Below are 24,766 nucleotides of genomic sequence, written 5' to 3'. Positions count from 1 at the left end.
TTGCGATTTTTTTCGTCTTGCAAAGCACGGTGTCGGGAAAGTTTTGGAAAAGCTTCAAAAATCACCAAAGTCTTTAAAAACCTCAAAAAAGGCTACCACACCGCGTTCTATGAGTTGCTCCTCGAAGTCAAGTCGCAACTGTATTAACGGTGTTAAGAAAAAGGAAACAAACTTGCAAGACGTTTCCGTCTTGCGAAGCAAGCCCATAGGGAAAATCGTCTTGCAAAGCAGCTCAAAAAACGAAAAACCCTTTCGTCTAGCTTGTCTTGCGAGGCATTCGTCTTGCGAGGTACCACTGTATTGTTTGCTATATATTTATATTTATAGAAGTATTTATATGCTGCTCTCTCATAAAATATAAGTGCAGTGTACAACAATATAAAAAGATAAGCCATTAAAAATAGCACAGTACCATCATTGAAATGACTGGCTACTCAAGAAAATTCAAAACAACTGTATAGGCCCTGTCAGCATGAAAATGTCTTCAAGAGTCAAAAGGTAAAAGCAAGGATGCCTGCTGAGTCTCTGTTTGGAAGGGTTTTCTGCAGCATGGAACCAGTGGCACTAAATGCACAGCTTCTGGTTGGCCTCTGCAACATGGGGGACAACTAACAACACTCTTTCAGATAACAACCACTGTCAGCATACTGGGTTGAAGTCTATGGAGAGAAACAGAGCCATTAACTTTATGTTTGCATTCTAGCATGGGCTTTTTTTAAGGGAAACAGATTGTTACTCAACCCAAGACCTTGGAAAGGGTAGGTGATAAATCTAAAGACAACAAGAGAGTAAGAGAAGAGGGAGCACAAAGAAACAATAAGACAGCAGGGGGTCAGTGGAATAGCAGGTCCCCTTTAGAAAGAAGATACTATTCTGCAGCACACAGAAGCCAGCAGAGGAAAAATGCAAAGCTTAAAGGATGTATGGTGGGGTTACTAGAATCTATCATCTTGATCATTTGACAAAGGTAAAAGGAAATCGCCATGTGTGCTTGATCTCCAAGATAACCAACATTTGAAGGAGAATAATTTTTTTGCTGCAAGATGCTTGCTAAACTCTGGGTTCCAACTGGAACCTATATCTAACAGAAACACATTCCCAAAATCACACATAAAGGATTCTACAAAATTAGTGAGATTTTGTTAATTCAGAATTAATTGCAAATGTTCATCCTTAATTTTATATTACTTATTTGAATGAATCCAACTGTGCTGTCTAGGAGGCAGGTTTATTACTAGTCCGTTAGTATAACTCCCAAGGGATAATATCCAGTAATAGAATGGGGGGGGGGGGCTGTATAAAAAAATTCAGATCGTTTTTAAACAGGTCCTTACAAGGGCACTGAGCCTAGCTTACCATTACTAAAATAAACAAGCAATCTAGAAGTATAAACAAACATTCCATTTAAGTTTACATTTCCCCATCAAGGGGAAAGTATCAATGTCTTCCCATGCTTAAGGAAAAACAATAACAAACCCCTGAAAACAGTAGATTTGAAATAAAGGAATATGAGGCTGACTCTGCAACTATTCATGGGGTGTAGAGTTGCCAGAAATTATATGATGCACTCATTATTTATTTTTGTATCTATTTGCCATCCTTCTGCTAGAGCAGGTTACAAACTAGGCATGAAAAATAGTTGTTGAAATCACTGAACACAGTAACAGAATGAGGTATTAAAAGCCTTTTTGAATAAAAATAATTTAAATATCTATATGAAAGATAACTGGTAAGAGCTAGGCAAATCTCCACAATAGCAGTAGGGAATCTTATTTCAGCCTAAATGTGGACAATTTAGGCTTTTGGGAACCAGAAGTAAAAGTGGGTGTGGTCAGTTGTGAAAAGTGGGTGAAAAGAGATGCAACTCTTTCATTTGCACATTAGCTCTGCATTCCAGCCATGCAAAAACCAGAAATTTTTACACACGGCCACACCTCTCCACTCTCTACCCTCTATTCAGGCAAGCAAGAAGTACAGTATTCAGTTCACAGAAACAATCCCGCCAGGCAAAAGCACTGGGTGGTTGAGAGACTGTTTGGTTGTAGAGAAGCATCAGTGAAAAACATGGCCTGGAGAGGGTCCCAAGGGCTAGATAGAGAGGGGCTTGGAGCGTTGTGTTTGGTCACCAAACCTAAGATTCCCCACCCTTGCGCTACAATGATTCATATTGGTGTGACCACAAAGAAGATTCCATCTTCCAACTTCATCAAAGTTTCTTAGAGCTTTATAGGCTAAGACAGGGGTAGGCAACCTAAGGCCCATGGGCCAGATGTGGCCCAATCGCCTTCTGAATCCGGCCCCCAGATGGTCCGGGAATAAGCGTGTTTTTACATGAGTAGAATGTGTCCTTTTATTTAAAATGTATCCGTGGGTTATTTGTGGGGCATAGGAATTTGTTCATTCCCCCCCCCCCCCAAAAAAAATAGTCCGGCTCACCACATGGTGTGAGGGACGATGGACCAGCCCACTGCTGAAAAAGGTTGCTGACCCCTGGGCTAAGACTAGCATTTTAAATTGAGTCCAGAAATAAATAGGAACATACCACCTCCCAGCAAATTACTCTGGTTACTGGGTGCAGGGCTGTTCCTCCACTGAGCCAAAGCAAGTCTCATGACTCAGGCAGTGGACCAAGGCTAGGTAGAAAGGTGGTGGAGTGGCAGTGCACGGCCACCTGCTCCTTGCCATCCATAGCTGAAGGCAAAGGTTTGTCCACCTTTGGTCCCACCCTGCACTCAGCTCTCACCTGTGGCTCTTAGAAGCTGCTAGCATGCAACAAAAGCCATATCAGAGGAATGGCTTCAACTGGCTGGCTTATCAAGGTGAGGGTAGCCAATGAGTCTCTCTGTGTGTTAGGGACTTCCCCTGCATGTGAAGACAGGATCTAGTAATATTTACAGCTAATGTTCTATGAAGCCCATCTGTAATATATTTAGGAAAACTTGATAAAAAATACAGAGAACGCACAACACATTTTTTATGTGATACCTCATAAAAAAATTCTAGTGTTCAGATGTATATTTCAGATATACATTTCAAATAAATGAAAGCCAACACAAAGTGCACTGAATTTGAACTTGCATGAAATTCAGACATAGAGTTGGGATAGTTTCACCCCCTTTTAATACCTAGTGTACACAATCCCCAGTTACACTGTAAACTGCCCTGTTCCTCAGATAGAGGGCAGTATAGAAATGTAATAAATATTGATAACAAATAAGAGAAACGTGAAAATGTAACACCTAAATTTAAGTTTTTAAAATATAAATATGTGGGATTTTATTAGCACAGAGGAATAGTGGCATGTTTCTTTCTTTCTGCTGTGATAAATGTGTGACACAACTCCAGAACACTTTTCTAGTGTTTTTATATTTTCATTCAGCTTTCCATACTGCCCTTCCTTACCACAGGCCTTTGTCATGGTCTATACTGTTGCACAATGTAAGGAAGGCCAAACCAGCAATAAACTACTTTGGTTGTGTCTGAATGTGTCACTGCAGAACAGAAGGAAAGTAGTCTTGACTCTGGTAAGGATTAGGCATGCAGTCGCTATCCATAAGTATCTATTGAAGGGAAAGGCTTCACCTACATGCATCCCTTTGTAGTGCTTCCTTCACTATTAAAACATGTCCTTTTGGCACTCTACAGTTCTCAAAGGCACAAAGAAGTCATTTTTCAGACCCAGTTCCCTACTCCAACTTAGCCTCAGTTTTGGGTAATGATACTGACCTACAAACAGGTTCCTGAGCTCTATTGACTGGCTTTCTTTTTCCTTTTTGAAGACTGTGTTACTTATTGGGAACAAATCAGTTCTTTTGCATTTGCAACAAGCCTAGTATGTAGCACAATATGGCCTAGTTTCCTGCTGTGCCATAAACTTCAGCATACTTGCCTATTTCCATCTATATAATTCATTACCGTCATCTCTCTTTCCTGCCAGATCAGTTTGGCTTTTGTGACTATCCCAAAAAAACTTATGGCTGAGGCTACCAATAATAAAATATATAGTGATGGAACTCTGCCAACGCTACCTTTCCCTCCTCCTGTTTTTGTGTGGCTCCCCTGACCCACTCACCATGATGCTATCTGCAATGGTAGTACTAAATTAAGCAACAAGTTGGATGTTTTTTTTATGGTGGTGGTGGGGCTTCTCTTAAAGGAAGTGACTCCTTTGTTCTACATCAATGTCGATCCCTTTCATGTGGGGGATACATGTTTGTGGGCCCTTTCTGTGAGTAACAAAATAGGGTACCAGGAAATGGCAGTATTGTATCATAAAAGAATAGGAAGGCTTGCTCTTTATATACAGGAAGTGTGGAAGGAAGTTTGTAGTGTCTTTACTATTCTGTTCTTAAAGATATGTAATTTGTAAGTCACTACTGAAATTACCTGAAATGTTTATCAAACTGATAGCAAAGTCCCGAGATAAGATTTATTATAACATTTAGATATTCTCAGTGGGCTAACCAGTGTGGTTACAATAGCCTATGGTAAGCAAATGAAATATGTACTCTTCCTGCAAAACCTTAGTATAAATGCTTTATACTGTGTCTGATCTGATGTGCTCAAGATGGTTGTTAGCTGCTACTTGTTAGTCTAGCATATGCATGTGATAATGCAAAATAGCAATACATTATTGGTTATTATAATGTGCCATGAATTTATGTACCGTAAGTAAGTTGCTTAATTACATCTGCCTATTGAGCAATTGCTAAATGACATTTTGTTGCCCAGCTTCCTGGCACAATAAAGTTCTCATTGAATAAATATAAACCTGACCATAGAAATAATATACGTATTTTAAAGGAAAACACTGTTGGGATGAGACTGAAAAAGCAGATCATCAAAGCTCTGGGCACACTGTACCGTTGAGTGGATTCAAAGCTGGTTGTAAATTCATACTCAAAGAGTACCAGTGGTTTCTCATCAAACTTTTGAGGGAGGTTACAAATTGGGTGCCTCAGGACTCTGTCCTGGACCAAACAATCTTCAATGACTTGAGGTGGAGAGGATCCTTAGATTTGCAGATAACACACAACTAGGAGGGATTGCAAACACCTCATAAAAGAGGAATAAAATATCTATCTAGTTTTTAGCTCTAATATGCACCACCTTGAGTATGCAGTGTGAAAATGAGCTCCTGCCCAAAGAAGGGAATAGTGCTGGGAAGTTTGTATGTATGTCTGTGCTGACTCTTAAAATTCATTAGAAATACCATGCACTGGTAAACATACCCTATCTAAGTTTGCACTAGTATAACCCTATGGTGGCTTTTTTTGAGTAGAAAAAAAGAAGGTAGGGTTGCCATATTGATCCAGAAATGGCTTAGGCTCTTTGAGTTTATTTATCTATTTATTACACTTACATCCTACCTTCCTTCCAAGGAGCTCAAGGTGGCATATATAGTAAGGTTACCAGACGTCCCCATTTCCCAGGGACAGTCCCTGGATTTACAAGTCAGTCCCCATACAAAATCCATTGAAGTTGAAAAGTGTCCCCGGATTCATTGAAAAAAATCTGGTAACCTTAATATGGCTCTCCGTCACATATTTTATCCATAAGACAACTTAATGTGGCTGTTTAGACTAAGGAGGAGTCACTGAAGTGATCTTCACTGCTGAGTAGGGAATTTAACTTGGGTATCCAAAGTTATAGTCCGGTACTCTTTCCATTACTGGGATGATGAGATAAAATCTCATTTTTAAAATTTGTTTTTGGTCACCCCAAGTACTTGGGCAATTTAACTGCTCAACCACTTTTCTATTCTCAGAGAATTAAAGCTTTGCTGTGCTGCATCTGGATAGCAGGACAAGTGCCTTGACAGCTTAGCACTGAAGGCGTAGGAGAGCAGTCATTGTTCACAAAACATTCTTAGGGTAAAATCTCCTTTGAGTCTCTCTTCTGCTAATAATGTGAACATATCAATATGAATGCGATACACAAAGTGGTTGTAGTGTGGAAGAGCATTCTAACCAACACAGATATTGCATTTTTATTACACATGTTGAAAAAGCTCTTTCTTTTTCCTGGATCAGTCTCCAAGTCTGTGTTGACATCATTTGTGTGGAATAGGATGCTCATCTGTACACAATCTAGACAACCTTATAAAAAATTTTTGGCCTGTACACTAGTTTGGGAAAGGACATAATCAATAAAGAAATTGTGAAAATAAAGCACTTCCCTGAAATGCTGCTTGTCGGCTTTCCAAAATGTAGATTACTACAAATGTAGATTACCAGATTATTTTCATATTCTAGTAAGAATTGGTCAAATTGAGTATTTGCATTCTTGACTGAAAATATTGTTGGAATTTCCTGAAAGTGCTCCTTTTGAATGAAATCTCATATGAAAAAGAAGGGAATTTCGGAGACAGAAGCCATAGAAGAAACAGACTGTCCATTAAAAAAGAGGTTTCTCCTATTATTCACTGAAGTAACATTTGATAAGAAATATTTGGCTTTCGTTAGCATTACACCCGCTTCGGCTGTAAACCTCCAACACTCCAAACTGTTGTTCCTTCTATTTACTTAAAGGAACTCTCTAGAGACTGGAATTGCATTCTAACAACTGGCTTGTGGTCTACATTTTATGTCAGTTGGTCTGCTGCTTATTGGAATTGTTCTGCACACAGCTATGAATGTGGGAGGAGGAAACCTACAAGATGATTTACTGTATATGTAGTGGTTTGCAGTAAGGACCAAATTAACTACATCTGTAATATGTGCATTGTTTCAAAATGTTGAAATGTCAGCTAGGCCAAAAGGTATGTCATCCATATGGAACCCATATTATTCCTCCCCTCTGTTCTCAGTATTGCATTGGCAGGGTTGTAGCTGTAAAGGGAAAGAAGACTTTTCAGATAAAGCTTCCCCTCCCCTCTCTGTGCTTGCACCATAATTTTAAGAGACACAGTGAGAAGAAAAGAACATTTAAGGGGTTCAGATCTGCCAGGAAAAGTAGTAAATGTGCTGCACCTACATTAACAACAACAAAAAAATGCTGCCGTTTCATACTCTTAGTTTGATATGTGTGTGTGTCTCCCCCCCCCCGTCCCACCCAAAGTAGTGAGAATGAGCAGACATTTCATTTACTATATTGTTCTTCCAGACCCTCCAAGTGTCCCTATTTTCCAGAGACATCCTAGTTTCGGATTTGATCCCAGAATGTCCCGCTTTTCCTAAGATGTCCCTATTTTCACTGGAGATATGTGGGAGGAAATGGAGTTTTCCGACCCCAGAGCCATCTGAAGGCAATCCTGTATGGGGAAGGGTTTTTTAAATGTTTTATTATGTTTTTTATATGTTGGAAGCTGCCCAGAGTGCTGGGGCAATCCAGTAAGATGTGTGGGATATAAATAGTAAAATTATCATTATGGAATGGGACATCCCTATTTTCATCAAAGAACGGCAAATCTTCATGTTCTAGGACATTTGGGGGCTATCCAGTTCTCATCTCTACACTGAGATGAGTTCTCATCCAACCAGTATCTATTTGCCTACCTGTCAATTACTTTTTGTGGTTGTTGTCATTGGTCTTTTAAATGCACAAACATGTGTCAAAGCTCATCCTTCATTCCTCACTTCTGGCAAGCCATGGGAAACCTTATGTGCCATTTTATCATTATAATTTATATACTGTCATCATCCTCAATGATGCTTTTAGAAGAACAGAGATCCCTTTCCTGAGGAGCTTACAATTAGAATTGAACAAAGAGGCAATCGAAGGGGACAGAAGTAAGGAAAGGCTAACAGGGAAGAAATATTATGTTGGTTACATGTGCTTAAGCTAAGTTACAGGAGAGCATCCTTTTGGCCAGAGGGTGGGAACCAGAAGTGGCCAACCTTCTGCAAGCCACATTGGGTGGATTGACTGGCAGGTGGCCACACCCATCAACTAGCATATGATGTCAGGCATGGGAGGGGGGGAACCTATCAGGCATGCACAGCTTAGAGTATGCTCCTGGTTGTTCCTTTGCAGCCATGACTTCCATTTGGTGCCAGATTTAAACAGTGCTGAATGCAAACCACATCTGCAAAGGAACAACTGGTGACAGGTTAACATCATGCAAGTGTTCTAGGAGGCAGTTCCAAGCATATGGGGGAGAAAGGCCAAAGTCTTTTGAGGGAGCAGGACACCTTTGGGTGGTTGAGGGTAATGTAACTGGAGGAGTGAAGATCACAAGAAAGTATTGAGATATAACAGTAGCGAGAATAAGGGAGCAAGAACATGGATAGATGTAAAGGTAAGGACAAGGACCTTCTGTAGGATTGGGGAGTATATAGGAAGGATGTAGGGTGCCATGTGGTCAGATCTCTTATAGAGATAAAATATTTGACAGCACAGTCATGGATAGATGTAAGGGAACTCTGGTGAGACAAGGGGAGACCAGAGGAGAAGACAGTAGGGTATAGCTGAGAAATGGCCAAACATGACCAGAATTTCTGTTGATGGGGGCAGGGAGAAATGACCTGACCTGACCTGCCTTCAAACTGTCCATATCTTGCAGGAGAGAGCCAAGCACATATCAGAACTTTAGGTTTGTGCTGTTAAAGTGCTCTGTTGCTCTGGCACAACAAATCTACTTATAAACAAATGGATATTTTGTGGTTTGGAAAGTCATAGACAAATGCATTGGAAAGCATGAGGTAAATGAATGACTAATGGAAAGATGTGTAGACACCCTGCAAACAAATTGGGATGAATGTTCATTTTCATGTAATTCCTCCATAAATAAATCAGAATGGATTCTCAATAAAGACCAGACATAGTCTAACCTACATGTAAGCTTTGTGCAAGCAAAATGAATAGGTCATTTGGAGGACCCCATGGACTAAATATGGGAGATGAAGATGAAAAAGCAATTGAGTTAAGTCTATGTGCCTGTTCAACAGGCTTTGTCCCATTATGTTGACAATTGTTCAGTGAGTTTGTCACCAAAGCAGGCAGAAAGCATAGGAAATGGAAGATTAAAGCACCTCCCCTTTAACAATACGGACCTTTGTTGGCAAGGTGATGTCTCTGCTTTTTAAGATGCTGTCTAGGTTTGTCATTGCTTTTCTCTCAAGAAGCAGGCTTCTTTTAATTTCGTGACTGCTGTCACCATCTGCAGTAATCATGGAGCCCAAGAAAGTAAAATCTCTCACTGCCTCCATTTCTTCCCCTTCTATTTGCCAGGAGGTGATGGGCCCAGTGGCCATGATCTTAGTTTTTTTGATGTTGAGCTTCAGACCATATTTTGCACTCTCCTCTTTCACCCTCATTAAAAGGTTCTTTAATTCCTCCTCACTTTCTGCCATCAAGGTTGTGTCATCTGCATATCTGAGGTTGTTGATATTTCTTCCGGCAATCTTAATTCCAGCTTGGGATTCATCCAGTCCAGCCTTTCGCATGATAAATTCTGCATATAAGTTAAATAAGCAGGGAGATAGCAGCTTACAAAACTCTTAACATAATTAATATACAGCAACTTATTAAGTCACATAATGATACGGGCAAAAAAACCCCACACCTGTTATGCCATCAGTATTCTTGGTGTCATTATTCACAAGTCTACCATTAGTAAATGAGGAAGCATGCTTTTCTTGCTGTGTTCTAGATGGACACAGGATTGCTATATCTGTGGCATCGCTGACAGCATGCTCAATTCTTAGGAAGAAACTGTACGGAAAGCAATGCCTGATGCCACACCCTCTCGATGAGCAGGCTGACTGAATCCAACATCTGATGCTACAAAGATATTTACACAGGACACATTTCTTATAAGAGATGGTACATCAATTCTCTGCCTGCAGATCTGTGGAGGCCAATTGGAAGATGTGCACTCTCTGTATGCTTAAAAAGAAAGTTGTTGGATTACAAGTTTAAATTTGCTTTTCTCTCGTACGTCCTTTTTTCTACACCATAAATGAAGAGCCTATAATTGTCTTCCCACATTGCTTCTGTACCTCTGTCCTGTTACATATTTGAGGTGTACTATATATTGGGGGAGGGGGGCAATAAATGCAAAAAATCTGCATTAACCTTTCTAATTTAATTTTTTTAGTCTTTTAATAACACAGTAAAGTAGGTTAGGTTTAGAATTGGAGCGTTGCTGCAGGACAGACACTGAATTTCAGCACTCTGACTAGTGACTTGGAGATAGCACTTGGCACCCAATGAAGCATATTCTGAATCAGCTGACAGGATCTACCCAAGTAAAGGGAATCTGGGCCTTCCATCTGTTGCCCAACTTTTAGATGTGATGACTACATTTATACCCCTGAAGCTCCCAAGATTTGGACTTTGAGCTTTTATGAACCTCTATGATATTATATTTTTTAATGAAAATTGTAAGATGTCCTGGCTTCTGTATGCAAAATTGTAAAAGCTGTTACACTGAGCAAGAACTACTGCCCTCTGGTTGATTTGACAATAAGAGATAGCAGACTACCTATTTCAAGGTTGCAAATGGTGTGGGGTTTTGTTTTTGTTTTTGTTTTTGGTCTCTTGCCCCTTCTCAGACGAGGTCAGAGCATTTTGCCTCTTGATTGCCTATAAGGTAGGAAGGTCAGGCTGAGAGACTGGCCCAAAGCCTCCCAATTAGTGTTGAACAGAGAGCTGAATTTGTTTTTTCATCTTTACTAACCTGGCCGCCTGTGAAAGGCAGCAAATTTTGTCACTGCACTTCTGTTGGCTGGAAGGAAGTGATGTTTCTCATTGCTTTCATGATAGTTCCATTGTGTGTGGTGGAGGCTTGTGAAAAAATGATCAAAGTTGATGTTTGTGAACGGAAATATTTTTTTTTATTTTTGCTGATTTGATATTTGTCATCCTCTTGGCATCATTTTGCAGTTTAGGGTGCCAACACATATTTGGAGTGTGGTGCCTATTATTCGAAAATGAGAATTGTTGAGACTGTGACTGGACCTTCTCTAATCCATGCTAAGTGAGAGCAAAATGTGAGGGAAATGTGTACCCTTCAGTCTCTTTATGTTGTTTTACATGTTTTAGAGCTCGGCCCTTAAAGCACTTTTGGAGTCTGCATGAGTTTATATAGGTTTTGGTGGAATCTGGCTCAGATTATCCCCTGAAAGAATGCCACAATGTGGTAAAGCTGAAATAAAGCTCAGGAAGCATGCTTTGCTTAAGCAATATAGTTTGTTGCCTTAATACAAAGATACAGTACAACAAAGCAGGCAAAGCATACTGTGTTTGTGGGGTGGGTGGAGATTTCCTTAGCTACTGAATAGGTGGAGTGCTGGGTGGGCTGTGTCAGAGAGAGGGGCTATCCTAGGCTGGCAGAAGAAGTTGGGATGGCTTCCTAAAGGCTTTCCTTTCTAGTCAAGTAGATAGTTTGATACCCTTTCTGTTGAATGGTAAAGGTGCAAGGCCTAGCTGCAAGATAGGCTGGAGGTGTGAATTTTGGTTGGTAAAGTCCTTACCTAGGCAACTAACTCATTTGGATAATTATGGCAGGTTATGAGGTCCCTTCCTCTGGGATTCCTTAGTTTCTCTGAGATTTGTTAGTTTTGTTAGGTATGCACAATGCTTCTCTGTTAAAGTTCTCTCTCCACAAGTTCCATCCCTTACTGCAGCTGATTTCTGCCTCTGCTTCTGTGCTATGCATCTCTTACCACACTCTTCATCCCCCAGAAATCCCTCTGGAGGCAGGTGGGCAGGCATCTTTCAACCCCGTCACAATTCATTTGGGAACATGGATTGACCATACAGCTGAGTTAAGTGTGGTGTTGTGATTTTGGAGTGTTTGCTAAGGACCAGGAGGGTTTATGTTCAGATCTCCACTCAGCCTGTGAATCTCATTGTGTGACCTAGGACCAGTTGCAGTCTCTCACCTACACCTCATATCATGTAGTAAGTATAACATGCAGAAAGAACCATGTACACTAGCTATCCAGTGCTCCTTTGGAGGAAAGATGACTTACATATTTAGTAGAACGATGATTAAACACAGAAAAAGAAAATGAGAGAGTCTTGTAGCACCTTAATTTTTTTGTGGCACGTTAGCTTTTGAAATGAATGTGCTTTTTTGTGGCAACAGACTAACACAACTATCATCTCTAGATATATCTTAAGATATTGAAGACTTTTGCTTTCTCATCTGAACTGACATAGCAGAAGTTGTACTGAATATCCCATTGTCTGACAGAAAGAATGGCAATACAGTAGTATAATTTTTGTTACCCCATAGCCTTTGACTCTGTTGAATATAGTTTCCTGATATTTAAAATAGTTTTCAAGATCAAAGGTTTGTTTACCACCATATGCTAATCCAGCAAGAACTGTTGCCATGCAGAGACACTGGAGACCAAGGAGTCTGTCTGATACTATGATGCTATCAGGAGCAGCCGAAACAAAAGGAAGATACTTAACATGTCTATTTTAAAGATCCTTTAACAAAGTGTTAATGCAAGTAGATTCTTGCAAATGTACCTCTATCCCACCCCCTCTTCATGCAAGCATATTCAAAAGGAAGAAAGCCATCAATGGCTTCAGTATATGGCCTGAGGCTGTTAAATGCATTTGAACTTTTCAAGGTGATTTCAGCAGTCTTTGTCTAAGAAAAGAGTTCTTAGACACCCTTTCCTGCCAGCGGTTTGTAACAGAATGTTGAAAAACATTTTATTAGGAATATGAGCAGTTATTAAAATACTTTGTAAAAAATCCAGCCGCTGTTTCTCATTCAGGTTTTTTATTACCAATAAATAAGGGGGGGGGGGAATCATTATGCATTTGAAGGAAGAAGCAATTTTTGAAATAGCAAGGATCAGAATATACTACATGCTCTTTTAATCTGTAAGGAAAACTAGAGATTGTGTGCCCTGTTGCTGATGTTTGGGATTATTGCTGCCATCTGGGTTTAGTACATGAGAGTCTGGTTTTGATACTAATTCCAGTAGCTTGAGACCAAAAATAACCTGGTATTATCCAGGGAATAGATGATGATGGATTATGAGGCTTTGAGGGGGAAAGCTTGGGTTTTTATTTTGTTTGTTTGTGTCTCTTAAATGTAGGACAAAAAATAAATGACTTGAGTGCTTAAGAGCAAGGGATTGTTGGGGGAGGAGGGATGCTGTGTCTTTTCTGTCTCTGTGCTTATCTTGGCGGAAGAACGTGCATTTTGCTATGCAGCCCTTCCCCTGAAATTCTCTTAAATGCTCCTTAAAATAAGAAGAGGTTAATAGCCTTGTAGTTACAGATAGGTAGCCGTGTTGGTCTGCCATAGTCAAATAAAAAAAATCCTTCCAGTAGCACCTTTAAGACCAACTAAGTTAGTTCTTGGTATGAGCTTTCGTGTGCAAGCACACTTCTTCAGATACACTGAAACAGAAGTTGCCAGATCCTTCTATATAGTGAGAAGGTGGGGAGGGGTATTACTCAGAAGGGTGGTGGGAATGGGAGATTGGCAGATAGCTGAGATGAGCCTGCTGATAGCCTTGTAAATATACTTGTGGAAAGCTGCCATCCCGTCCCCTTGCTTTAGCCATTGAGAACTCGTGTTGTGCTTCATCCAAGCTTCCGAGGGTGATGATTACAAAATGCTCATTTTGAGAGACCCCCATAATTTAAACCTGAGGCTTTCCACGCGTTTTGTCGCATGTTTTGCCTACGCCCATCAGCCCCCGCTTACATTGGGACTAGCGTGTATTTTCTGATACGTGCAGGAAGGTTTCCGCATCGCATTGTTGCATGGCTAATATTTTTTTTTTAAGGGTGGGTGGGTAGTGTTGGCCTTTTTAAGCCCCGATCCCTTCTTTAAAAAGGAAAGAAAAGAGAGGCTGGCTCTTTGTATATACAGCTGCATTTACCGAGGGTGAGACTGAAGGGGAAGCCGAAGAGGAAGAGAGGGAGGGCGCCTGGCTTGGTGTTTTTACGTGCCAGATGTTAGGCCTGCCCCGTGCGCCTGTTTGGCTGCCTGGCTGTGGTCATGCTCGAGCCCTGTGTGAATTGGGGAGATCTGATGAGTTAGCTGGTTGCTATGGCGAGGAGCCGTGTCACGTGGCCCGGGCGCTGCTCCCGGCGGTTTGACGTCACCGGCCAGGGAGGAAAGGGGAGGGGGCCGGCGGCGCAGAGAGAGACGGAGCGAGTCAGTAGCGAAGGAGTCGACGCGCGCACGGCGAGCCCGCCCGCCCCAGCTTCTCCGCACACAGGCACCCGGGTGAGGGCTGCTTGCCTTTGGGAGCGCTCCAATGCCTGGACCTACCCAAGCGCTGTCCCCAAATGGAGAGAACAACAACGACATCATCCAAGATAACGGCACCACCATCATCCCTTTCAGGAAGCACACAGTGCGAGGGGAGCGTTCCTACAGGTAAGCCGCTCTCTTTCTCTCTGTGTGTGTTGGGCGTGCGCGTACGTGTGCGTGGACGGACGGACGGACGGACACACACACACATACACGGGGAACTGCTGCAGCAGAGCCGGGTGGAGGGGAGGAGGAGGAGCGGGGGTTGCAGCGTATTGCATAACAAAAACAGCGGCGCTTTAAACCTAATCTGGCGTGTCTCCTCTCCTAAGCGTGCAGCGTGGTCTAGCTCTGTTTAAACGGGCGCTTTGCATTGTCCAAATGGAAAACATCTTGCGAATACTCCGCCTGTCTTGATCCCCTCCCCTCCCCTCCCCCCCCCCGCGCTTTTTTGCTTTCTGCTGTGCGTATTGATAACGTTTACAAGCCGCCTGGCGTGGGAGGGAGGTGCGCGCAAATAAATAAATAATAGCCGTAATACCAATGTCCTCTTGGTCTGTGTGTCTGTCAGAGGAGACATTTCGGGGACAGGGAAAGGGAAGGCTGGGGGAGAGAAGAAAGAACACAGGGTCTTGTGATGGTGGTGGTGGTGGTGGTGGTGCACTGCCTTGGTTGTGTGGAAGGGAAAATGGAATCCTCTAGATTAAACTGCAGTCTGTGATGTTAAACCACCAGATTGATGGAGCTTTGTAAGAACTGCACACCCTGATTGGTGGAAAGCTTGACAGCAGAGGTCAGGGTGTCAGGAATACACTAAAAAAAATTCCTCCTGCAAATATTGGGTTTTGAACTGAGGTGGGTTGTGCATAGGCTTCTAAAAGCAAGTGGCACCTCGCCTATGTGCTGTATCATCATGCTTTCTTATGGGGACACTGACCTTCCTGCTTAGTGTTATTTTGTGTGTGTGTGTGTGTGTGTGTGATACATTTTCATTGTGTTCCTTGCTTGAAAAGGAGGATGGTGCCTATTTTCTTTGTCACAGTCCTCAGCATTTTTGATTAATGGCTTGGCATGTTGCACCTTTTGGCAGCAGGGTGGGTTTTTTTTTCTTTTTTGCATTAACATATCTGACAATATGTTCCTCTAGATAAGCTCATTAAGATTGCTTCAGCAAGTATAACACTATAGCAAATAATGCAACTAGTTTTGAGGGGCTTTTATCAGTGTGTGCACTCTGAAAGGTTAGAATAGTAGAAGAGATACAGCCAGGCATATCTAAGTGAATTTCCTTCCTGCCCTTTCCCCTCTCCCCACCCCAGAATCATGCTTGGGGTTGTGTTGTGATGTGTTGTTATTGTTTGCTTGCTTTAAAAAAAAAAAAAAAGAGTTCATGCCATTGAGCAAGCTACAGGAAATGAAACTGTCCCTGAAACCGTTATAAAAATATTTGGCTAAGCTACAGTGTGTAGTGAAATGTAGAATTGGAACAAAAAGTGTGTGTGTTTGCTCAGCTGAGTATTGGATAGCCTGTGAATATTGTGTAGAAATGGCTTTGATCTGTTTGCCACCAGCTCAGTGAAAACTAAAGACCCTTACTTTCCTACTTGAGTAGGTAAGGTCACAACAATGTTTTTAAGACTTAAGGTGCTGAATTATTTGTGGAATCCAAGTGCTTCTCCACCCCCTGCCCCCCTTTAACACATACATTCAGCCAGCACTTCTTTAAAAACACAGTGGCTTCTTAAGACTGTGCAGATACTTTTAAGTATATTCAGTAAGAGAATAAAAAGGTGCTGAGCCATTTGAAAATTGAAATATAGAATGGGTATTTGGTGCCTACTGTTCTGTCAATTTTTAAAATTTTAGCTTTTAAAAAGCCTTAACTGATAATAAACTGAAACCCTCATTTCCTCTGTTCACATTTCTTAATTCTTCTGAACAGCTTCCTGTTAAGAGAAATGGACATAATTTGGCCTATTTCCCCCCCACCCCTCAAAAATGTGAAAACTGGTAACTGCTTCATTTTAATTACATCAGTATGTCTTGAACGAAAAGAGTGCTTTGTGTATGTTTATAAACTGCTAAGCGAAAATACCATGTCCCATAGGACTGCTTAAATTATTGCTTAATCATACATGCAGATTCTTTTAAAAAAGAATGCTTCAGCCAGTTACAATGGGGATTTTTCATCTGGATAAAAATAGGGGTTTCGTTCATAAAAGCCTAATCCAAGATGTTCCAAAAACTACATTCTGTGGAATTGGCTTGATGATCGATGGGGGATCCAATGCAGCATATGACTTTGGGGATAACTGCAGATAGTCTTTTTAGGAATCTGATAATGCATGCCCTGACCTTCTATCATTTGCTAGTGTGGGATTACTTTTCACAGCATTACTCAGTTTATAAAGCTTTTGGCTTGTTCTTTCCCTCATCTTTCCTGGATATTTGTGTAAGGGATTTTGGAGCTGATTTAATGCTGAGCGTTGCCTCCAGTACACTAATTGGAACTGGACGATGGACTCTGTGTTCTTGACTCTGGCACCTACTAACTGTATGACTCGTTGTGCAACTCATAGCGCTTGTGTTTCTCTCTATATATTTAAGACAAAAACTGAACAAAATAAAAACTCTCAAAACCCAAATCCATGAATAATCTGAAGACTGGGTTCTGAAAGTGGTAGATCAGGCAGTTCGAATTTCAACAGGGTGCATTCTTAGCAGCCACCATGAAATTGTCATTACCTCAGTTGGTCTGGTTCTCTGAAGTATGCCAAGATCAACTTGAGATGGGAGCCTTTATATGAAAGTGAACAAATATAGCAGCAATTTGTGATGCAGCGGGATGCCAGCTAGCATTATACTGTATTATTCCTTCTGTACTGACTTCCAGAAGGAAATCTGTACATGGATCTGTTTATACAACTATGATGCAAGTCTTGCTTTTATTTTCAATGGAATTCTGTGCATGCCTACATAGAAATGAATTCCACTGCGTTCAGTGATGAAGACTCTCAGATACATCAGATTAAGCTGGTGAAAACAAGACGCTCTAATAGTCACACCTAAAGATGGTTCAAGCAAGGCATCCTCCTGAAAAAAGCCAGTTATTTAAATCTAAATCTTTATTATGTAGCTGAAGGCCAGTTATTTAAATCAAGATAGATAATGTTTCCAATTGTCTAATTAATATCCTGTCGTTTAATTCACATAATTCCTGAAAAAACGTGCACACTAACTGGCTGCATTAGCAAAGCATATCTGTTTGCAACTAAATAGATACTTCATTGTATCTAGGAGCATAATAATAAAAAAGTCATGCAGCTCACATGCTTTATGAATTACAGAATTTGGTTAGCCAAACAGAAACTTGTTAGAACAGGCCTTTTGGATCAAGCCAAAAGCCCATCTAGGCCAGCATTCTGTCCTCACAGTGGTCAAGCAGATGCCCATGGGAAGCCCAAAAGCAGAACCTGAGTGCAGCAACATTTTCCCATTCTGCAGTTTCCCCAAAACTGGTATTCAGAGACTTATGTCCAACAGTAGACACAGAGCGTAGCCATTGTGGCTAGTAGACATTGATAGTAAGAAGATAACTTAAGAAGCTTAATTTTGAAATTGTTTTCCTTTCAAAGTATGCATGCAAGGACATTAGTAAGGCTCAATCCAGGTGACCTGCAGCCTCAAAGGCTATATATACATGGGTACAGTGACACCCTTGCAGACATCCTCAGGTGGCCATGAGTCTTCTGAGACCTCTCTCCCCGCTTCACTGTCATGTGGTGTCAAGGGTGCTGTCTGCCCCTCCCCTTTTTGGAAAGTACAGAAAACTGAAGGAGGAAATGGGAGAGAACAACTCTCTTTTCCTTTTCTTTTTTCAGCTCTATGTGTTTCTCAAAACTCTTATCAGCAGCTGAACAGGCAATGAAGTGACCGAGGCGACAGGGAGATATCTGGTCGATTGTGGGGGTGGGGAAATAGCGATGTAGGGAGGCAGCAAGAAGAAATATGATTGACACAGGAGTTGAGAGGTGAAAGAGAAAATGGAGTGCCAGAGAGAGGGAAAAGATGTATGTGAGTGTGAATTTGCATACACACACCCCTACACACATGTCTCCATTGACTGAAAGGGGAAAATCCGAAACCTGGTGCTGTTTTGGCTGAGAATCCAAGGCATGGATTCTTCTATATTTTATCTATTCCTGGTATATTTCTAGAAGGAATCCCTTCTAGAACAGCCATCAAATCATAGATCACCTCTGTGTACACAGATTTGTTCCATGATTTCCTCGTGGTATTGCCATCTTGTGTAAAACTCATGAGGATCCATGCCTTGGATCTAGCAAGCACCAGATCTGTGATTTTTAATGTGCACTCTACCAAAATAAGCTTTTATTTGATGCTGCTATTGGTAGACCCTGTGTCAGGCAAATTCAGGAGGATCTGTTTTATTCTACAGAGCCTAACTTTGACCCAAACCCCTTGAAAAAGCAAATATGTGCATGAGGGGGACACGACTAAACGACTAAACAACAACAAATGGCTTGAGGGTTGTCTGAATTTAGCCTAAGAGCTCTTACTTATAGAGATAAGCACCCAGAACTTTCCAGAATTGGTTGCCATTCTTTGTTACTGGCATTGTAGCAAATAACACTGGTGTAAAATGAGGTGAAAACTCATCAGGAAATGCAGAAATAGACAAACGAAGTCTGCAAAGGCAAAGTATTTCAGTCTTATTCTTCATAGCAATCACCCAGTTAATGTATTTTCTAAAGCTGTGTACTAACAAAATGGGTTTGTGAGTGCTATTTATATTTGCCAGTAACTGAACGATACATTTTCATCAACACATTTCTGGTGTCCTGCATTCAGAAACAGCTCCTTCCTAATAATCAACTGCCTGCTTCCTGTGGGCCCTGCAAAATAGAAGTGCTAACTGAAAAATGGATTGCGTTTAATGAGGCAACTACTCTTCAACTTAGTCTCCACCTTGACCAGAGATGGTGGACAAAGGATGTCTTAATGAGCCCATAAATTTGACTGGCCAGTAAACCAAGCCATTATTTGTTCTTGGCACAAACCCACTCTTCCTAGTTCTGTTGCAGTTGCAGGGAGCAATGTGAAGAACCCTGCACAAATGAGACAAGACAGCACCTCTCTTTGAGGCCAGTTCTGGGACCACTGTTTTCAAGTCCCCAGTTTGATGGATGTTTTGAAGTTTTAAGATTTGAATACTTCATTAGATGCATGGAAGTTTTCCTTGAGGATTTGGGACTCATGTAAATTGAATGGAAGCTTAGATGTGGCTACTTGGAACATAATCTATTGTACACTGAGATACAGCCTGGGTGCTGCTGTGCCATACAATCACTACACTCACCGTCTGCTATGGGACTTGGGAGTTAGCTTTACATTGCATTCCAGCTTAGGACAGGCCACAGCTGAGAATAGCAAGCCCACACCATATAATGCCTACTATTATGGGAAATATAGCATAATTACAGGCACACATTTCTCCACAAGAGCACATATTACTGCTGCTGTTGCAGAATCGGGGTCAGGTCATGCCTCTGCTTTTTAATATGCATTAAAATGTAGTACAGCCAAGCACTGGACTGCCTGCATCATCCTGTGCTTACCATAGGTTCTCAATCCTACGAGGTAGGTGAGAAATGTTATTTAACAAGTAAATTTGGCACAGTGAGATTACGGCAACTCTGATACATGTTTCCATTCATTTATGAAGATTGCTCTGTTGCTTTTTGAGCAAGTACATTCTCTTGGCTTACCCATACCTAACTGTATTGTTGTGAAAATAAATGCTTCTGCTAGTTCCTTAGAGAGAAGAACAGGATACGAATGTAACAATTTGGCATTGGTTTTCAGCCTGTCTGCATAGCTGTTATGGATACCAAACCTTCTGTGCAGCCGGGGTTAAATCCCAGCTGTGATTCTACAGTTGTTTTTAGACTGAGACAGAGTGTGTGTTAACAATCTAGATCACCTAGATTCCTGCATAAAAAAGTCTTTACTGCACTAGAAGGCTACATATTAGGTCTTATTTTGATTACACTATCGCAGCTAATCTGCCGCTTTGGTTGACAGATATTTGAATAAGTTTAATTCATTGGCGATGTAATAAGAAAACCTTTTGAAAATAAGAATATATGGAGGTCAAAGAGCCTGCTGCACTGTTATATTTGGTTGGATTTTGAAAGGGGGATTTGCAGATGAGGATGCTGGAAACCCTGGACAGAGGAACATTTGGTTCAGTCCCAAGGCAGTTCCGCTGCTTTGTGTTTCCTTTGTTTTGCAGTTTACAGTATAGGCTTCTGGGGCCAAATCCAGTTTTTATTTAAAAATACTGAAAAATGACCAGTCTTCATGATTGCAACTATTTTGGGATACACAAGAGCAGTGTACTTTTTAAAGTGCTGTAGCCAGAATACAAATAGGAGCCCCGTATCTACCTTCCTATCTAATATTATTTCAAGTGTATTAATGAGGATTTCTGTATATCTGGTTTCAGCAATGCCAGATGTACTAGTGATTTCATTTGGTTATTCAAATGAGATGAGACTTTCACACAATTACTTTTAATTGTGTCAATAGAAATAAAACACATTTAATTGTGGCTTTTGTGAAATGCATGGAATGCAATTCTTGACACTGTAAAAGTTGACTTCTGAATAAGACTTAGTCTCATATTTTCTCCATAGCCAATTTCTGTTATGAGATGGGAAAGTGGGATGTTTCGTAAATGGGAGTTTCTAGACCAAGAACGGAGAACCTGTGATCCTCCAGATGTTGTTAGACTTCAGATCCCATCAGCCCCAGCCAGTATAGCCAGTGGTCAGGAGTGATGGGGGTTGTAGATATATATGGCCCAAGTCCCTTTAATCAAAGAAAGGGTTTCAGTCAACTCATTGGCTTTTGCTGATTAAAGGTTTTCCTAGCCAGAATCATTGCCAGGCCTCCAGGCTGCAAATCTGCTCCTTCTGGCTGAGTGTGACCACCATCCAGAACAGAGAAATATACCTTGCAATTTCTTCTTCTTCCAGAGTCGTGTTTTCCAATCCATTGTCAGCTTTCTCATTCTCTTCTAGAGAATATGGAACTGATGACATCATATGAATAATTAGGAAGGAGATATATCACTCATTCATAGTAATAAGAATATAAATACATCAAAGAGGGGCATACAAAACTGACCTCAAAATTAAGAACTTCTAAATTTCTGAGAACAGCTTTTTAGTCTGACAGAAGCAAACTACAGGCAATGACCGATTTACACACGTCCAATTGGCGGCCAACTGCACACATGCACATTGCGGCAACCTGGAAGTGGCTGGAAAAGGGGGTGGAGTGGGCTTTTGTGTCCTCTGCTGTCACATGTGATGACTCACGAGTTGCCTGTTGTATTCTGTCCACTTCAGTGGCTGGTGTCTAAACTATTTTCACTGCACCTTTGAATGCTACATCTGCCTACTCCAGTAACTGTGGTGGTTTCAGTTCAATTTGTTTGCTGAAGGTTGCAGTTCTATGTGCCTGGGAGAAAACAGTATTGAACTCATTGGGACTTGAGCAGACACATATGGGTCTGTTGATCTATAAGAGTACTTTTGGGCCATGTTTAATATATTCATCAGAACACAAAGCATGTGGAATCCTAAATAAAATTTGGCTTTCGAGTGATTGCCCTTGACCCATTTAATGTTCTCACGTGTAATGTCTAGCATTCTTAGTGGGAACAGGATGTAGTAGGATTTCTTTTTCCTACTGTACTTTTGAAAATACTTCTCTTCATCACAAGGAAATGTAAACATTAATCAGTGAGAGGAGGATTAAGGACGTAGCATTTATCGGAAATCCTTCAGTAGTAGCAGGCCGCTTAGAAGAATGTCTTATTTAGGTTGCAAGGCCCAATTCTAAGCTTGCTTTTGTCAAAATATTCATAATTGCATATTATGGCAAACGAAACCTACAAAAATAAAATTAGCATAGAAGTAGACTTTACAATTGATGATGTTTGAAACAATAAAAGCACTTTAGCTTTTATCATTTTCAATTTCAACTTTTAAACATGGCTAATGCCCCAATCCTAAGCAGGTTCATATAACCATAGCAAACATCATTTTTTTTCTGCTCCCCACTCCTGCACTAGACTGAAAGGGTGGAGGAAGTCTGTCTACTGTCCTCATGTGGGTACAGTTAAATTGCTCAAGTTAAGGGTTAACTAATTGCATTATGTGGTCATTAATATGCAGCCTTGGAAAAGATGATTGGGTCCCTCTGAACTTGTTAAAGTTGCTAATAAACTTTTGGAACCAATTTGAGAATACAGCATGGTGTTGAGTTTTCTGTTCTAAAAATGCACCCGCAATCCCTATGTTGTTCAAAGTTGGAACCAAGGATGGATAGACTAACATAAAGTTCAAAATGCTTAGGTTTATTGATTTTCTTTTGCACTTCCAGGAAATGTCTTCCTTTCTCTACTTCTATCTATGCTTCTTTCTTCTGTCTGCAAGTATTCCCTTGGATGTATTAGTAGTCTGTCTGAAGTTAAGAACTATTAACTTTGGGAATGCATCATGAATAGAGTTGTTCAGAGTGTAAGCACATACTCTAAGCCAGAGAACCTTAAAAGGAAAGGGGTACCTGTTCATTAGCACTGATATCTAAGACTATCCCCTCTCATTTCCCCTTGCTGAGCAACAGCTTTGATCTGCTAATCCAACTCTCCCTTTCTTTATACCGTGTGACACCTGTCAAAGTGAACAAGCAGCAAAAAATAAAATACTGCCAGTTCTAACTTTCCTTTATTTAAACTGTATGAATACTAGATCTCTGACTGTGTAGAATTTTATTTTATTATCTGTTATTGTTAATTTATTAACCACCGTCTATACAACCATCTTAAGGCACTGTTCAATACAATCAATAAAAAAAAGTTTAAAATACAACACAACAGTAAATTCATTTAAAACTAAACTAGCACCATACAAAATAGATACTCATGGCAAAGACCTATTTTTTTCCAGCTGGGAAAGCCTTTTGAAACAAAAATGTCTTCAGTTGTTTCCGGAAAGTACAGATCGTTGGCACCTGTCATATCTCTACAGGAATGCCATTCCACAGAACTGGTACAGCCACACTAAAAGCCCTGCTCCTAGTTACTTCTGAGATCTTTGGAACATTCAGAAGAAGCTCTCACAGACTGCAGCCATTGACTGTGTATATAAGGAACAAGATGATCATTCAAATAACCTGGTCCTGAAATGTATGGGATCATAAATATTTGTACCAGCACCTGGAACTTTACTTGATAGCAGATTGGTAGCATGCAGGTTATACAGGCTGGAAAATTTATAATCATATTTCAGGTGGGTATTCTCCTTTTAGGTGACTTCTTCCTCCGAAATCTTGCTATTACAGTCCATAGATGTTGAAATCTTCAGCTTGCAAAGGCAGTAGAAGGAGCAAAGCTTCAGTTCACCAGTTTGTTGAACCAAGAGTATTTATTTTCCAGCTTAAAGTCCCTAGCTAGAGCTGGTGGCCTCTAAACATGCCATTTTATTAGGAAGAGAGGAAACCACTGGAAAAACAATGAGTAAAGGTTCAGGGTCTTTCTCCCTCTTGGCCAATGTTATCTACAGTCATGCTTCATCCTTCATCGTGGTTGTCTGAGAATTCCAGTCTTTCTTACCAGACAGCATCCTGACCTGTCTTCCTATTTTGCAGCTTCCTTTTCTTGAAAAAGAAAAAAGTGAAGCCCCTCACTAAAAGCAGTGGCATTTCCATCTAGCTTCTTCAAACAATCATTTGTGTATTGAGAGTAACTTCTGTATCAGGCACCCTCCTTTTGGATACACCTTTTTACTTTGAATTTTTTTGCTCCCCTTTTCTTCATAAAATACTAAGTGGCTTTCAGATCACATTTTCAAAATATTTTCATGGGTGAGACACACACACACACACACACACACACAGATGCACAAACATATCTTTCACAAAAAGCAAATAGTAAAAATTATGTGGCAGCAGTGAACAAAAATCTAGTTAATAATGCAGTGAGTACTGTGTGTGCAGCAATCTATCCAGCATTCGTTTGTGGCTCTCTAAGTTAACTCCACCCTTAAAGCTGAGCCATTTTGCTTATTGTTTTCTCCCAACTTGTTGAGACAATATGTCTATTGTTGTTTTTTCCTCTCTCTCATCTCTGTCTATCCTGTAAATAATTCCTGCATGAATAAAGCCTTTGAACCCCCCCCCCCAAATGCAGTGAGCAAATGAAAGCATCTGTAGACTGTGTCAACTAGCCAGATAAGCCTTCTGTGAAAAAGCCAGGATTTTACCTGTTGCCTGAAGGTATAGAGTATCAGGGATAGGTGGACTTCCTTTAAGGAAGCATTCCACAGAGTCTGCAGCACCACTTAATTTACATGTAAGAACTTTGAATCTGAAACAGTTGAAGAAACAAAGATATGCAATGTAGAGTGTTTAATGTTGGAGTAATTGATTATCCAGTAACAGTTGGCAATTTGATGGCAGCCTTTTTGCACAAGCTGATATTTCTGGTCACGTTGC

At 40.7% G+C, this 24,766-nt stretch overlaps 1 protein-coding gene and 1 long non-coding RNA gene across 5 annotated transcripts in view; one reads left to right on the top strand and one right to left on the bottom strand.

Moving 5' to 3' along the window:
• Window positions 1-24,766, top strand: part of MAPRE2 (microtubule associated protein RP/EB family member 2) — a 90,630-nt gene that overhangs the window by 23,674 nt on the left and 42,190 nt on the right. The window contains exon 1 of one of the 4 annotated variants that reach the window (XM_081013844.1): window positions 14,044-14,305. The exons of 2 other annotated variants lie outside the window; for them this stretch is intronic. In XM_081013844.1, coding sequence (XP_080869970.1) covers window positions 14,184-14,305 — 122 coding nt within the window. In that variant the 5' untranslated portion in view covers window positions 14,044-14,183. Of the gene's footprint in view, window positions 1-14,043; window positions 14,306-24,766 lie in introns of those variants that run through there. One more of the 4 variants, XM_081013847.1, reaches the window with a different exon arrangement.
• LOC308481468 overlaps window positions 9,212-24,766 on the bottom strand; it is a 75,240-nt gene continuing 59,685 nt past the window's right edge. The window contains exon 5 of the long non-coding RNA XR_013988694.1: window positions 9,212-9,344. This is a non-coding gene — a long non-coding RNA (uncharacterized lncRNA). The remainder of the gene's footprint in view (window positions 9,345-24,766) is intronic.

The sequence above is a fragment of the Podarcis pityusensis genome (assembly GCF_964106645.2).
Source record: "Podarcis pityusensis genome assembly, chromosome: 7".
Lineage (NCBI taxonomy): Eukaryota > Metazoa > Chordata > Lepidosauria > Squamata > Lacertidae > Podarcis > Podarcis pityusensis.
The sequence above is the reverse complement of the archived record's forward strand: the minus strand, read 5'-3'. Positions and strand labels throughout refer to the sequence as shown.